The sequence below is a fragment of the Dreissena polymorpha genome, chromosome 2 (genome assembly GCF_020536995.1).
Source record: "Dreissena polymorpha isolate Duluth1 chromosome 2, UMN_Dpol_1.0, whole genome shotgun sequence".
Lineage (NCBI taxonomy): Eukaryota > Metazoa > Mollusca > Bivalvia > Myida > Dreissenidae > Dreissena > Dreissena polymorpha.
In genome coordinates, this window is record NC_068356.1 from 83946960 (window position 1) to 83962710 (window position 15751).

The 15751-nt window shown below is 34.2% G+C and overlaps 1 protein-coding gene across 2 annotated transcripts; it reads right to left on the reverse strand.

Moving 5' to 3' along the window:
- Positions 1 to 12720, reverse strand: LOC127867872 (uncharacterized). 2 transcript variants are annotated; one of them, XM_052409379.1, is made up of 4 exons: positions 12605 to 12720; positions 11707 to 11837; positions 5634 to 5699; positions 1 to 2511 (listed from the first exon to the last, which is right to left on the reverse strand). In XM_052409379.1, exons 2-4 carry the CDS (start codon positions 11824 to 11826, stop codon positions 1159 to 1161), a joined length of 1539 nt encoding a protein of 512 aa, XP_052265339.1. In that variant the 5' UTR covers positions 11827 to 11837; positions 12605 to 12720; the 3' UTR covers positions 1 to 1158. The 2 variants fall into 2 exon arrangements, with proteins under 2 accessions (XP_052265339.1, XP_052265338.1); XM_052409378.1 differs by lacking the exon at positions 12605 to 12720 and adding an exon at positions 12396 to 12594.
- Between the last annotated feature and the right edge of the window lie 3031 nt (positions 12721 to 15751).

Genomic DNA, 15751 nt, shown 5'->3' on the forward strand with positions numbered 1-15751 from the left:
TATAACCATTCTTCCTGTATGTGTTATGTTAGTAAATACCACAATGAAGTTATACAACATAAATTTAGATGTCATCGAATAATAGAAAGGTCACTTAAATAATTAATGTCCAAAGACAAGTATCTAGCTTAAAAAAAACTTAAACAAGGATTAGGTAGACAACATCATCAAGTAACTAGTTATTAACAACCCAAACATTCAAGTGTTTCAGCGGGCTGCCTTTTACAAATTCTGTTAAGGTGAAAAAGATGCTTTACCATAGAGTTTCTTATTTTTCAAACACAACAATTTGAGGACTTCATGACTGTCCTACAAAAAATATTAAAAAAATTATTTAAACAATAAATGCTGTATAAGATTCAAACAATAACGTATGTATAGGAATTAAAAAAAACTGACTATGAAAGATGTCAATACTTATAGGTGACCATCTATTGATATCAATGAAATAATAAAGCGTGTGTTACGTTTTCCATCAATCATTTGAACAAAACATTTGTTACTAAGATGCACTTGGATCGTGGTTCAAATATGACGTGTTCTTTACAAGAACAAAATATGAATACATGGCTACATGTAAACAAAACAACAAAAAGATACCCTATAAAATATATACATAATGCACCTTTACCATAAGCTACGTAGAGATTTCACAAACGCTGAAGTTCTATTTTGTATTTTGTCCTAAGCTTAGTAAGTACGTATAATGTAAAGAAAAAAGGTTATTACGTTAGATACATCAAATAAAACTAATAATATGATTTAAGCGAAAATGAATAAATTTAAACGATAATGAAACAAAAGAAGTCGAATATAAAGCATAGCAGCACAATAAATAAAGACAATTCATTACGAAACACATGTTTCCAAAATCACTGACCAGTCCTGTTTATTAAGTAAATTAACAGTATATTATATTATATTTTCATTAAAACATCATTTTACATGTTTTTATTAGACATGCACAACTAAAAGATACAGCTGAGTAACTGAATTCTGAAATGTGCTTATAAGCAACCAATAATAAAACACATAAATTCTTTGTGTCACACATGAATTAATTTTTTTGTTAAAAGTGTTCAATATGGTTTACATTCATTCAGTTGACCTTTTCAGTCGTATACAAATACGTGTGAAACTATTCAAGATAACATATCATCAAACAAAAAGCTTTACATTAGCCATGTCACCCAACACAAGGTCAAATATTTCCCTTCGGTCATCGACACGATTCCCATTGACAAGCGACCTCTCACGGACCTCGACTAAAATTTCATTCACACGTTTCATTTGCTCAGCAGTTTTCTCATTGTCTTCTTGACTTGCCGCGCCTCGTTCGTGTCTGCTCGTGAGTTCTAAGTTCAGTATCTCCAGCTCCGTTCGCATGTTGTAGAACCAAAATACTGTATCCAGGTTCGAGCGCAGGATGGTTCGCATCTTCTTTAATCTTAGTATCATTCGCGGTCCTTCTTTAATCATTTCCGTTATCATGTTTACCCACGCAGTTTGCTGGGCATCCTCCAGTCCACATGCTTCCATCAGATTCCTATCTGGGATCATGTAATATGGTAGTTGACGACCATCAATAGCCATTCTTAAAATGTACAGGCTTTTGCGGAGCCAGTCCCACAAAGTTCTATCATGGAATGAATGTTGTGGATTCCGTTCTGCTAACCATAGTACAATATTTTTCAACGCATACGATGTGATTTCTTTATTGCACGGCTGAAGTACATCTTTAACGATCATCTTCAACATCACATATATTTTAGCCTGTGTTTCATTAAGATTGCTAACAAGTTCAGTTTCACCTTCATTGAAGCATATCCTCCACTCAATTTGCTTATGTCTACTGCCTTTAAAACCAACGGGAGACATAAATGCCCCCAAAGATTTTACCTTCTGGACAACGTCTGGTGGTGGCCATATGCGTGATCGTTCTGCCCATTTATTAAGAATGCTGGGACAGATGCAACGAATTGTATACACTGTGTCAATGTGAACTACACCCCTGCATGTCATCGGCATCGATGGACCGGCACGATCATGCCTCACAGCTCCTTCTGGCTTTCCCTTTGGATACGCCTTGACAAATAAATCGCTGCTTAAAATTGCATTACCACTTGGTAAATAATCAAGGGACTTTTTCAAAAATGGGTGAATCGTTTGAACGTTTTTATCCAGCAGCAATACCCCGTGCCCTGGATAACTCATACGATTGTTTAGTCGAAGCACTGTAGTCTCTTTTGGGATGCTTTTAGAATCAACCCCTTCTTCTACACAAACGACACCATCCAGAATTCGCATTTCGTCCCTATCACTTTCGAAAGAGCACGTCAGACCATCGGCTTTACTCCCCGTGGTTAGACAGGTTAGTACACCCTTACGAGCTGCTGTCATACAACAATCGTGCTGCTTGCATGCTTCTATTCTTGCACGTCGGATTTTGTCACTATAACCCAACAATGTCATACACACATCTATAGAAGTGCTTAGGCTCTCAATTGGAATCTGAAAGCATACATTTCTTTGTTAATGAGTTGATTAAAAATATACAATAAGGCAATCAAAGTAAAGATATTTATAAAGGTAGTGTCATCGGCAACCATTCAAAACAACATAAGGTATGTGACGTAATAACCCGTAGAGATAAATAAATTACTTAGTTATGTTTATATAGTATAACAAATTAATAAGGAGATATTTAAATAATATGCTTGAGCAATTTATAAATAAAATAACTGTTATAATGATACGCAAGAAAATGTTAAAAGTTTATTTACATCAATATTCAGATCTTATATCAAAATAATAAGTGTTCAAAATATTTGAGGGTGCATTTCGTGCATGTAAGAACTAGTTTTAAATATTGGAAAGTTGTTCGATACCAAGTAAACATAAGTCAAAAAAGTGATAGTATAGTTAACTAGAAATGGCGCGGCAGAGGCCGACGCGTATCCCCACGCCGAATGTTTGACCTAGGTGTGCCCCAGGGTTGGTAATGGGGCCATGCATAGCTGAGATTGACCGTATTGTCATAAGAGAAGTTCATCATCAATTAGAAGTGAATTGGTGTAGAAATGAAGAAGTTATAGTAAAAGGCAATTTTGGGTGGGTGTGACATATGTGGGCAGGGCGCCCCAGGGTTGGTAATTGTGCCATGCATAGTTGAGATTGACCGTATTGTCATAAGAGAAGTTCAGTATCAATTTGAAGTGAATCGGTGTAGAAATGAAGAAATTATAGTAAAAGGCAATTTTGGGCGGGTGTGGTCTATGTGGGCGGGGCCCCAGAGTTGGTAATGGGGCCATGCATAGTTGAGATTGACCGTATTGTCATAAGAGAGGTTCAGTATCAATTTGAAGTGAATCGGTGTAGAAATGAAGAAATTATAGTAAAAGGCAATTTTGGGTGGATGTGGTCTATGTGGGCGGGGCGCCCCAGGGTTGGTAATGAGGCCATGCATAGTTGAGATTGACTGTATTGTCATAAGAGAAGTTCAATATCAATTTGAAGTGAATCGGTGTAGAAATGAAGAAATTATAGTAAAGGCAATTTTGGGTGGGTGTGGTCTATGTGGGCGGGGCCCCAGGGTTGGTTATGGGGCCATGCATAGTTGAGATTGACCCTAATGTCATAAGAGAAGTTCAGTATCAATTTGAAGTGAATCCGTGTAGAAATGAAAAAATTATAGTAAATGGAATTTTTTGGTGGGTGTGGCCTATGTGGGCGGGCGCCCCAGGGTTGGGATTGGGGCCATGCATAGTTGAGATTGACCCTAATGTCATAACAAAAGTTCAGTATCAATTTGAAGTGAATCCGTGTAGAAATGAAAAAATTATAGTAAATGGAAATTTTTGGTGGGTGTGGCCTATGTGGGCGGGGCGCCCCAGGGTTGGGAATGGGGCCATGCATGGTTGAGATTGACCGTATTGTCATAAGAGAGGTCCAGTATCAATTTGAAGTGAATCGGTGTAGAAATAAAGAAGTAAATGTAAAATAACCTAAAAAAATGAGTGATAATTTCTGACGCGGCCCCACCCCAACCGCTATAACTTTTGACCCAGGGGTCAGATCAAAATTCCAAATAGTGCAGGGTCGCACATATGCTCATAGCTACCATGTGTGTAAGTTTCAAGGTTCTAGTGCTTTTAGTGTAGGAGGAGATAGTGGCCAGGACGGACGGACAGACAGACGGACGGACGGACGGACGGCGGAGATAACCACAATATCCCCACCTTTTTTTCAAAAAGCGTGGGGATAAATAGAAAAATCCAGAGTCTGGATGTTTAACAAGGTAAATGTTTACATCAGATACACACAGTTTCATTGATCAAACAAATCATTCAATTAACGAAATGGTCAACATATAGACATGAGATTAGTATTACCTCATATAGTCATAGAAATAGCACAGATGAACGGGTCATCGAAAAGTCTTATTTGCATAGGTTACACAAAATATTGCACCGACAAACATAACAGTAAAACTTTATACCAATACAAAGTAATTAGATTTTGGAGTATTTGGCAAGCATGTAAATACACGAATAAATTGGTTTTTCTAGTATATTCCAGCAAGTCAACTAATCAGCAATAAGCATGCTAGCTAAGGACCAATAAACGTTATAAAGAAAATATATGCAAATTAACCTGTTGACAAAATGTAGAGGTTTGGGCAGAATTGGGTATCTTGAGGAGTCTACGGTTAGATTTGAAAAGAACTTTGAGATTTGTCACGTCTTCTTGACGTGGCGGCCATGTTGGCCGCCGAGCTGTAAAATTGTATTTCATGAACATTTGCAAGAGCGTTGTATTAGACAATATTCAACAGAAAAAAATCGCGATGAAAACAGAAATAAACTTTGGTTGTAACTGTGTGTTCTCCACGAACAATACGTAAATACGTTACAGGTAGCTTCATCTTAAACGGTCCCCATAAATTCTAGATATCACCAATGCGCATGTGTCAATGTTACTGCGATTGCATTGTCCATTCCTAATCAGAATGTGTAATGGAGTTATACTATAGAAGCGGGTATGCATTCCCATAAGGTAAGTCGTTCAGCTATTAACAGTTAAAATAGATTTGTGATTTGTAGCAGTTCTTATGTTAATAATAACATGTAACTTAGAGAATTATGGCCTTAACCTTTAAGCAAGCAGCGTGGTCTTTGTTCGCGACCTTTCGTTTTTATATTATAATTACCTTTTTTTCATTGAACCCATACAATACATATACATATTCTCTAAGTATCACAGTTTAGCCTTTAAAAGAGCAACACGGAACGTCATCCTGATATAATGATCCTGTGTGATCATGTTTTTTTTTAAACGCACATAATTTACCTTTAAAATTACGGTATGTGTACGAACATCTAAAGTGCATGCGCCTCAAGTGTCATCTGAGACGTTACAAATTGCAGAGTTGTTGGTGTTGGCTTGATAATAAAACTACTACTGCTGCAGATGCATATGCTGTAACTTATGCATCAGAAAGGGCAATATAATGTGTTATATGGGAACGAGGCTAAGTAAGTTTGCCATATTGATTTAACATATAACGTATTTAAATACAGATCAATATAAATATTTATGCCAACGCAAAGGACAATTTACTCTTTTCACCATACCAGTGGGGTTCTGCTGTATATTGTGATCCACTTGTCTGTCACGTTCACGTGACAACCCGCCATTTTCTGCAAGATATTTATTTTAAATATCGTAAATGAATGTGCATACAACAAGTCTTTACACATTGGATATGATATTAGTAGTAGTTTTGTTATTTGTATTTAAAAGATAATTAACTAAACCCATAAGACATGCGTCATCCGGTCAGGTGCTCGTTTATTGATTAAAGGGTTCACTCTCATCAGGGGGGCCTGCGTATATGGGGCTTACCGCGTTTAAGTGAGAAAGTTGTTGCAAAACTTCAAGATGGCGTCGTTTTAGTGTTTTTCGTGAAGGAGTAGCGGATATTTTCTACCGGTAAGCCAGTTTATATTTATATTTCTTTTGAATGAATACGCCCTTTTGGCTCTCCGGTGTTTGCGCTTCCCTCGGTTTTTTGTTTCAAGATCGTAGACGTTAGGATAAAAAAGTTATTGAAGAAAAACCTTTCACAATTCTGTAGTCTCCTTACGTGACGTTCGAGAAATGGGATATCCAAATATCATTTTCTCTTATAATACACAGTATTGGTGCACGTGTACGGTAAAATATAACTAAAACGATGATTATTTCATTTTTCCGACGCAGTTTTATCTCTTATAACTAATTTATTGCCAAAAACTTTTGGATGAACCCCTCTTTTTGGAACTGACTTCCTTTTAAGCACATTTTGGGACATGACTTCTAAATACACAAACTTTCTGTCGTGAATGAATTTACCATTGATATGAATGTTTTAAAGAACGTTTCCTCTGTTTGAATGTATACCTCTTTCATACTTTTCAAAGATACGAAACCTCAAGCTACATTACAAAAGATGAAACATAACTTGTATTGTTATAAACTGCGACACTATACGTGGGGACCTTTACTTTTTTGCAATATACATGTACTATTAAGCAGCATAGCGCCCTTTTTGGAAGGGATAATTTGTTCTGATGTTATGTTAACTACTTACCGGTTCGAAATCCATTTTAAACTAATTGGCGGAAGCACACAGCAGCGGATAATATGCAGGTCAAAAATAAATTTTACATCCGGTGATGCTGGTTTTGACACCTGACGCATATATACACTGTACATTTATGAATTAAAGACTTCATGAACGTTGACGTCGCTCTTGGTTACCAGAAAAATTCCCCCGTACGGATTTCAACCGTCATTGTTTACAATCTATTAAGTGCACAAGTACTGGAATTTGTATAGCGTTTTTTAAAGGTGTATGTCCAGCGCGTGTGCCGGGAAAACAGGGCTTAATGTATTGTTTTATTCAGCTCTATAATATTTATATCAAATCTGTATGAAAAAATTTTGGTGAACATTAATCCGGTGTTAATTTTTGAAAATATTGAGGCGTTCATTAGTTATGGATCTAAAACGGAGCATTAATCTGCATATTAAAAAAAACGGGCGTATTGCATATTAGTTCGGAGACAGGAAATTATTTCGAAAGAACGCCATAAGAGGTTCAATTCTATATGAGCAAGTCTCGCACGATTACGCTATTGCTTCTCGTATATATTTGACTCTTATGAATCTTGGCAAATACCTAGTGTTTTGTTTGCTTAATCTAAATTAAGTTATGCATCTATATGTACTTTAAGAAGCATAACATGAGTTCCAAATGACCAACAGCTCTTTCATAATGTGAAAGAGATTGACACGAAATACCTATCCATCTATAATAAAGTTTATATTTGTACTTCAATATTATAGTTTGATAGCATTTTAGCATTTTATGTGGTGCAATATCAGTGTTTTCTTAATTATTTTACTGTAGAATTATAAAAATGTTGTGCACAAAACCTGCCGACCAACGGAATAAATTCACAGCTTTTAAAGAAGATGGGTTGTGGGGTGGCTGATGTACGATATAATAGAATGTTTATCAGCCCTTTCAGTAATTTTTTAATTAATTAAATGTATTTTATGACGTGTCCACCTCATTGTGATATAAAAAAATTCTTTAACCATTCTTTTACTGCCTTTTCAGATGACGAAGGTTGAAGGGCGATAATAAGTGCATCTTTCGTTGCAGTATAAAATTATGTAATTAGGAATTTAACATTAGCGGAGGACTGGGATACTATTTCCCATTCATGGACCACATGGACCGGACTAAAACAGCAAATAAAACAAACGAAGCAAACAACAAAATGTACAGCTGATGTATTATGTGTTTTTTGTTTGTTTTATATTATTATTTCTACATAGACAAGTCTGACATATAATTGCTATGAGTGCAACTTAATTACACGTTTTGTTCCGTATATGTCATGCTAGTTTCTCACTTTGTTATGAAAATAAACCATTATCTTTGTTATGTCATTTCTTCCAGCGATGTCTCTGCATACATTTTCAATTGTATTCAGCACTTACATACATGATAAAACAGATTTGGGTCGGAATGAATTCGTTGTGCATTTGACATATTAACGTACAATTAGAAGGCAATGTTATGAACACACGAAATAATCTTTCTATGTGAACCAATACTTTATTCCCTCAACACAACAGTCTTAAATAATACGTATTCACATATGTATAAAATATAAAAAGTGAAGTGAAAAAGATCATCAATCATCTTCAAACAAAATCATGCGAACTAGATGCATTGCCAACACAAGTACTAAAATCATTTTTAAACTACCGTTCGTGATAAAATTGGTTAATCTCTCTCTGAGTCAAGGAGTTTTTCCTTCAAAATTTAAACAGGCAATAGTAAGACCACTTCTTAAGAAAATTGGACTAGACCTGAGTTATGCCAACTATAAACCAGTGAGCAACTTATCATTTCTATCGAAAGTGATTGAAAAGGCTGCTATGTTTAGACTCAATATACACGTAAATGAAAACAATCTCCTTCCAAAAAATCAGTCAGCCTACAGACAATTCTATTCTTGTGAATCTGCTTTACTTAGACTAGTCAATGATATACTCGAAGGTATTGAGGAACAAGAGGTTACAGCACTTATCGCCATTGATTTGAGTGCTGCCTTCGATACAGTCGATCATGACATTCTACTAGACGTGTTGCAAAACAATACGGTGCATGTGGCACGGCACTAAACTGGATAGACTCGTATCTTCGTCCAAGAGGCTGTCGCATGAGTGTTGATTCAGCTTTATCGGCGGCACGTTCTTTGGAGTGTAGTGTCCCCCAGGGTAGTTGTCTTGGTCCATGGCTCTACCTGACGTACGCTGGCACACTGTTTGATGTCGTTCCTCCCTCTATCACAGTCTACGGTTTTACAGACGACCACACCGCAAACAAGCGATTCAAACCTACATCTTCTTCTGTTGAAAGAACTGCCATTCAAGAACTTGAAAGTTGTGCACTCGTTATTAACAACTGGATGAACGAGAATGAACTGAAAATGAACGCATCAAAAACGGAATTCATCATGTTTGGTAGTAGACCCCAATTAAATAAATGTCAATTTAAAGAAATAGATATTGCTGGTGACACTGTTAAAGCAGAAAAATGCATACGGTATTTGGGTTCATATTTAGACGAAACACTAAATTTTAAAGAACACATCAAAATTTAGTGCCGTACAGCCATGTACAACTACCTTAAAATCAAAAACATAAGGAAATACTTAACAAAAGAAGCAACAGAAATACTCGTTTTGTCTTTGGTAATATCCCATCTGGCTTATTGTAATCTCATCTTGTATGGAACAGCTCAATGCGAAATAAACAAAATGCAACGTATCCAAAACATGTGTGCAAAATTAATACTCGGCCGACAGAAATATGACAGTTCAAAAGATGCCTTGTATGAACAACACTGGCTACCAGTAAAGGCTAGGATAACATTCAAATTACTGAACTTCGTGTATAATTGTTCTGTTGGTAACGCGCCAAAATACCTTACAGAACTTTTAAAAGAAAAAGTACCAGCACGTAACCTACGATCTACCGTCTCGTATGACGGATGTTATGATGTGAAACGCACAAAGAGAAAAACTTTCATGGACAGGAGTTTCGGAGTTGTTGGTCCGAAACTGTGGAATGACCTACCATCAAGCATTCGGACATATGTCTCAATAGACATTTTCAAAGGGAATTTGAAAACATTTCTCTTCAGAGACTTTTACAACCTATTTTAATTTGAATACCTGTGATTTCAAAACAAATCGAGGCTCAGTTGTATGGGCTTATTTGTCCAACAACCATGACTCAGAGGACTAAGAAATTTAAGAATTGTGCGGGCTTTTTTAATCGAAAAGGATATTTATTGTACAAGTGACCGGTAACCAAAAATCATTAGGGCTTCTCTGCTCAATGATTGAATGACATCATCCAGCGGTCTTTTAGTCACGCTTAGCCCCTCTAATTGTGTCTTATAGTCACACTGAAATTTTAACCTTCAAGTTGTGTCTTGTCACACTTGGTCAGTCTATTTGTGACTTTAAGTCACAATAGTTCAAATACGGTAAAAACCCAAAAGAAGTGTCCGTACGGGTGACAGGCGACCGGTAGCTGTGGGATCCGACAGCCAGAGTGCAGAAATATCCTTTCACGTATCCTTTCAGTTAATGATAAAACAGTATCTTTATGTTGCCAAAACTTTGCTCATAATATCATCATAATAATGGTCTTAACCCTAGTTATATCAATTTATTACATAATATTTTATTTTTCCTGTGTTTTAATATCGTAGCCTGTATTGTTTTATTGCTTAAGTTTCTTACAGCATTTTTATTTATATCACACATTTTTAGATTATTAATCCTTTAATTAATGCTACATAAAAGTATCAATCACTCTTATGTTTATCAATTGCATGTATATTTATATGTTTTGTACAACACCATTGACTATAATTATATAAATAGGCGTTTCATCAAATTAGCAATTTTCAAGTTTTCAAGTTTTATGTTCATATATGTAAAAATAAACAGGTAAGAATTACACTATGTTAATAATACCGTCGAATGTCTTATATTTTCCACACACTAAATGTTAGCGTTAAGTACGCGATAAAACATATAATAATAAAAATTTATTATATAACAATTAATAAAAAAAGATAACTCTTGATTTCCTCAAGTGAAAATGATTTCCAAAACACTCGCACCAATGCGGAATTCATTCACGAAAGTTATTTCGCATAAAACCTAACATAGGAAAGAGCTGTTTATTTTTGGTAGTCAGGTCCCAAAATGTGCTTAAAAGGAAGTTTAGTTCCAAAAAGGGGGGTTAAGCCGTTATAATTCGGCATTAAATGAATTAATAGACATAAAAACGCGCCGAGATAATACAATAATCGTGATTTATGTTATATTTTACTGTAAACATGTACAAATACTGTTTATTGTGAGAGAAAATGATATTCGAACATCCAACATCTCGAAGGTTAAGAAATTAAACAACAAATTTGTCGACGGTTTTGCTTCAATAACTTTTTTATTCCGACGTCTACGGTATTGAAACAAAAACCGAGGGGAGCACAAACACCGTAGAGCCGAAAAGTCTTATTCTTTCAAAATAAATATAAATATAAACTGGCTTACCGGGTGAAAATATCCGCTACTTCTTCACGAAAAACACTAAAACGACGCCATCTTTGAAGTTTTTCAACGACTTTCTCACGTAAACGCGGTAAGCTCCCATAAATGCAGGCCCCTTGCTCATGTAAGACATATAATAGAGTGCCAAGCAGAATAATTAACGCGAGATCATGTTGTGTTTGTGTTGATTTAAAGGTTGTTGTGTTCCTAACCATATGATATGTATTTATCGTAAGGTTGATTCATTATGTTAAAATTTAAGAGTAATTTTTAATTTGTATTGGATGTTTTGCATTTAGACAAGACCCTTTTCCCAAGGTTGGAATGACTTGAACATAAGCTACCACGATACTTTTCTTATAACAAAGACAACAATGTGTCAAATAGCGTAGAATTTCCTGCCAAAACCACATCATGCTTCATGACAACTAAAGTTTTACCTTATAGGTTGCATCTTGTTATTATTGGATGAGAGAACTTGTTTGTTTCCGATTGTGACATTAATATAACTTACTTGAGAGAGACTAAATGATTCATTGTCTTCATCTGGTGTATCTGACGTGTCACATTGGTCCCATGTGCTTGGATTCCATGCAGACTCTAACTCCTCACGTCTAACACCCCCTTCCGCCATGATTATCTTAGCTAGAATACATAAAAACTTACAGGAAATGTTAAACTGTTGAGAATTAAAACATACTATATGGAACAGTATCCTGTCTAAAATAACTTATGTAGCTCTCAAAGACTGTTTGTTAAATATAGTGCTTGTAATGCAATCTGTACACCTGTTTTACACAGAACAGATTTAGATTTAATTAAATATTGTTCAAATTCACATAAACTTTATGTCAAAGAAAACAAACACAGTTTGTAACTCAAAATTGATTCATGCTTTTAAATATATAATTATTTTACTTTCCCAGCAATTTAATCATGGTAAAATCACTTCATTTAGTGAAAGAACAACCACCAGTAAAAGCAAACATATATCGAAAACAAAATGAATGTAGAATGTACATACATATTTAATGACTTGTAAATATAACATTCTGACGATCAACATCGTATAATAAAGTGCAATGTTTTATTTTATAACAATAAGTATAACCAGGCTCAAGTCAAAGTGAATTTCTGCTTAAAATGTCTAAAATGCACTCTATGAAATTACAGGAAATATTGTATGTTAGAATAAAAACTCACCTATCTCTGTTAATCCGTACTTATGCGCAGAAAAGTCATCAAAAAGCCTCTACATGCCTAGTAAGAATATCCTATTGCTTTTGGTTCGTCATATATACATTCCTTTATGCCATTAAATTCATGTTATACACTCCTAAGCCACTTTCAGAAGATATTTAAACAACGGTATATATTGATTTGTTTGAATAACTGAAGAATTTTAAACTTACCTCAAGTTGTGTGTTTAAAAAAGACACTTGTTTCAAATGTAATCGCACGATTAGTTTTTATCTAACATCATAAATTTTAATTTTCTGACCGGGAACAAAATATATCTCGGCTGACGAGATCGGATTTGTTAAACATGTCACTTCAAAGATACGCTTTTATTATTATTATTTACTTTGCTAAACAAGATAACAGATAACGAAAACCCACGTCTGTAAACTATCGAACAGATTGCACTTTATTTAAAGGGGCCTTTTCAAAGATTTTGGCATGTTTTGAAGTTTGTCGTTAAATGCTTTATATTGATAAATGTAAACATTGGATCTAAAAAGCTCCAGTAAAACATCAAGAATAAAATTAAAAAAAGGAAAAAAAGGAGCCCGTAGCAGGGCTCGAACCAGTGACCCCCGGAGTCCTGAAGTAAAAACCAATTAGACCGCTCGGCCATCCTGCCAAGTATGTATGAAATACGTATTTTATAGTTTATATAAGCAATCTTTGCAGTTGCACAAAATTAAACAACAACAACAGAACTATCCAAATTGTTCAATCGTTTCGCGTTGCAACACTTAACAATTTTCAGGTTTTTAAATCGTCAAAATATGCATACATGTACATAATGGCTCTATTGGACCATGGTAAATGTTCAGTATTACTGTTTCCTCACAAATATCATAATTAAAAGGAAAATTTGCGAATTTAAAACAACTTTTTTCAATTTTGTCAATTTACCAAAACGTGAAAAGATCCCTTTAAAGAGAGATTGTCAGTATAAAATACATCAATAGAACACAGCTTGGAAAAATACAATTAAGATTATATTATGTATAATGACATACCATGGACCTACAGTTTTTTTCACTAATTGTTTTTATCTGATGAAAGGAGATGCGAACTATTTTGAGAAAGAAAGTGGTTTGAAACGTGATACTTCATTAGCAGCGCTAGTCGATGTCCTTCTTATCAGCAATCGATTACTGCAAACCCCAAAATAAAACAAGAAGTGTTAGAATACGCGATGCTTCCAATTATACTAGTATATACGTTTGATTCAGACCTATATCCTGTTATTTTATTCTACGAATACTATTGTGAGCTTGATCTATGGCTTAATTTTTTGATTCAGACGGGTTTTCACTGCTTTGTTTACATTACCAGGCTTACTCTGTATATAGATAAGTTCATGTGCATATCGTTTTAAATTTCAATTATAATATTATAATGGCAGGCCATGTATGGTATTTCAACCAAACAGACTTTTTAAAATCAGGTATTTGCGAGCGGAGGTCGTCGTTTACTCATTCAATACTAATTTAATGCACTCAATTTTATTTAAAAATGATACATGTAAACAATTAACAAACAGCTAAGCTACACTAAAAGGAAAGCATAGACGATTTATTTAGCGGGAAACGGTTTCCATAAACATACACAGAACGATAATACGCCTTTTCTAACATAATTATTACAATTGGAATATAAATATTATAGAGTTAATTAATAGTCCGATAAATAACAGACGCATATGAAGCAATCGCAAAATATTAAAAAATATCACCACAATGCTTTTACCGACATAATGCGTTAAATTCGCAACTATGGCTCGTGCGTCAGAAAAGTGTCAATAAACATTAAAGCTAAATCAACAGCCAAAATGTTTACTAACTCTGTAGAAAAATAACAACCCGTGTCATAAAACAGACGACACACTTCTTTGCTGAAGATTTCAAAAGTAGGTAATGGTACGTTTATGTAGATACGCAGAAAACTATTATTTGTCGAAGCCAACAAATATCGAATTGTTCTCTGGATCGAGTGTAGTGTGCGTATGTAAGTTTTGTTTTACAAACGATGTTTACTATCAAATATATAATGCATACATTATATATATATATATATATATATATATATATATATATATATATATATATATATATATATATATATATATATATATATATATATATATATATAGTTTTTTATCACTGATTAAATAGTTTGTTTAATCTGAACCAGACTATGCTACCTACCGAAATTAATTAGCTATCAATCTAATGTTGTTGGTGTTGTTATACTTGTCCAACAAGGACATAAAACCAGAATGCAGTTTCGATTAAATGTTTTTATCACATCAATTGCAGGTAAAAGTTAATAAAACAAAACATGTTTTTAAGTGTCTTAACATAGTCAATTTTTACATGTAAAATATGACCATCATTCTTAAATGATCTTACATGATCATTTTTCGACAATCATTGGTTAGAATGTAATGTAAATAATTAGGAGTCAATCAACGCTCAAATTGAGATCATCGACATCTGAATAAATCACAAAGAATAAAAAATCTCACCAAATAAAGATTACCGATTTAATGCTTTAAATTCCTTAATACGTTTTTTTTTTCAACTACGACGTTAGCGTCACAAGAACTTCCTTGAAGATTGCTGATTTAATCACATCGAAATATGGACAATTGGCAACCAATTGTTTACAGACCTTGTAGACAAACACAATTTTCATAAATTAATGAATATACATACCATTTTATTGAGTTTAAATTGTAAGATTTTTTATTATACGTTATATTTTTACACCCACATTAAATTGGTCAACGATGGAAAATTAATTACGTTCGATTGATCAATCACGATTAATTCATAATTGTTCGACATGGAAATATTGTAAATTAATCTAAAATTACTCTAACATATATTCCCATGGGATGTGTGTTATACGTATTTTTCTACGCATAAATAGAAATTAGACGATATCTTTGATATGCATTAGTAGTAGTAGTAGATGTAGTAGTAGAAGTAGTAGTAGTAGTAGTTGTAGTAGTAGTAGTAGTAGTAGTAGTAGTAGTAGTAGTAGTAGTAGTAGAAGTAGTAGTAGTAGTAGTAGTAGTAGTAGTAGTAGTAGTAGTAGTAGTAGTAGTAGAAGTAGTAGTAGTAGTAGTAGTAGTAGTAGTAGTAGTAGTAGTAGTAGTAGTAGTAGTAGTAGTAGTAGAAATAGTAGTAGTAGAAGTAGTAGTTCTAGTAGTAAAACTTAAATATATCAAAATATTTCTTCCAATATTTTTAATTTTAAAAGCAAAAGATGTCGTTTGCACGTATTGTAATACTCAAGAGTATTATACACTACACTTGAAA

Coding starts and splice junctions, on each gene's coding strand:
- LOC127867872 (XM_052409379.1), bottom strand. CDS start 11,826: ATGGCGGAAGGGGGTGTTAGACGTGAGGAGTTAGAGTCTGCATGGAAT. Junction 5,700..11,706: donor AATCATTTAGTCTCTCTCAA/GTAAGTTATATT, acceptor AATATCTTGCAG/AAAATGGCGGGTTGTCACGT. Junction 2,512..5,633: donor TATACAGCAGAACCCCACTG/GTATGGTGAAAA, acceptor GTATGCTTTCAG/ATTCCAATTGAGAGCCTAAG.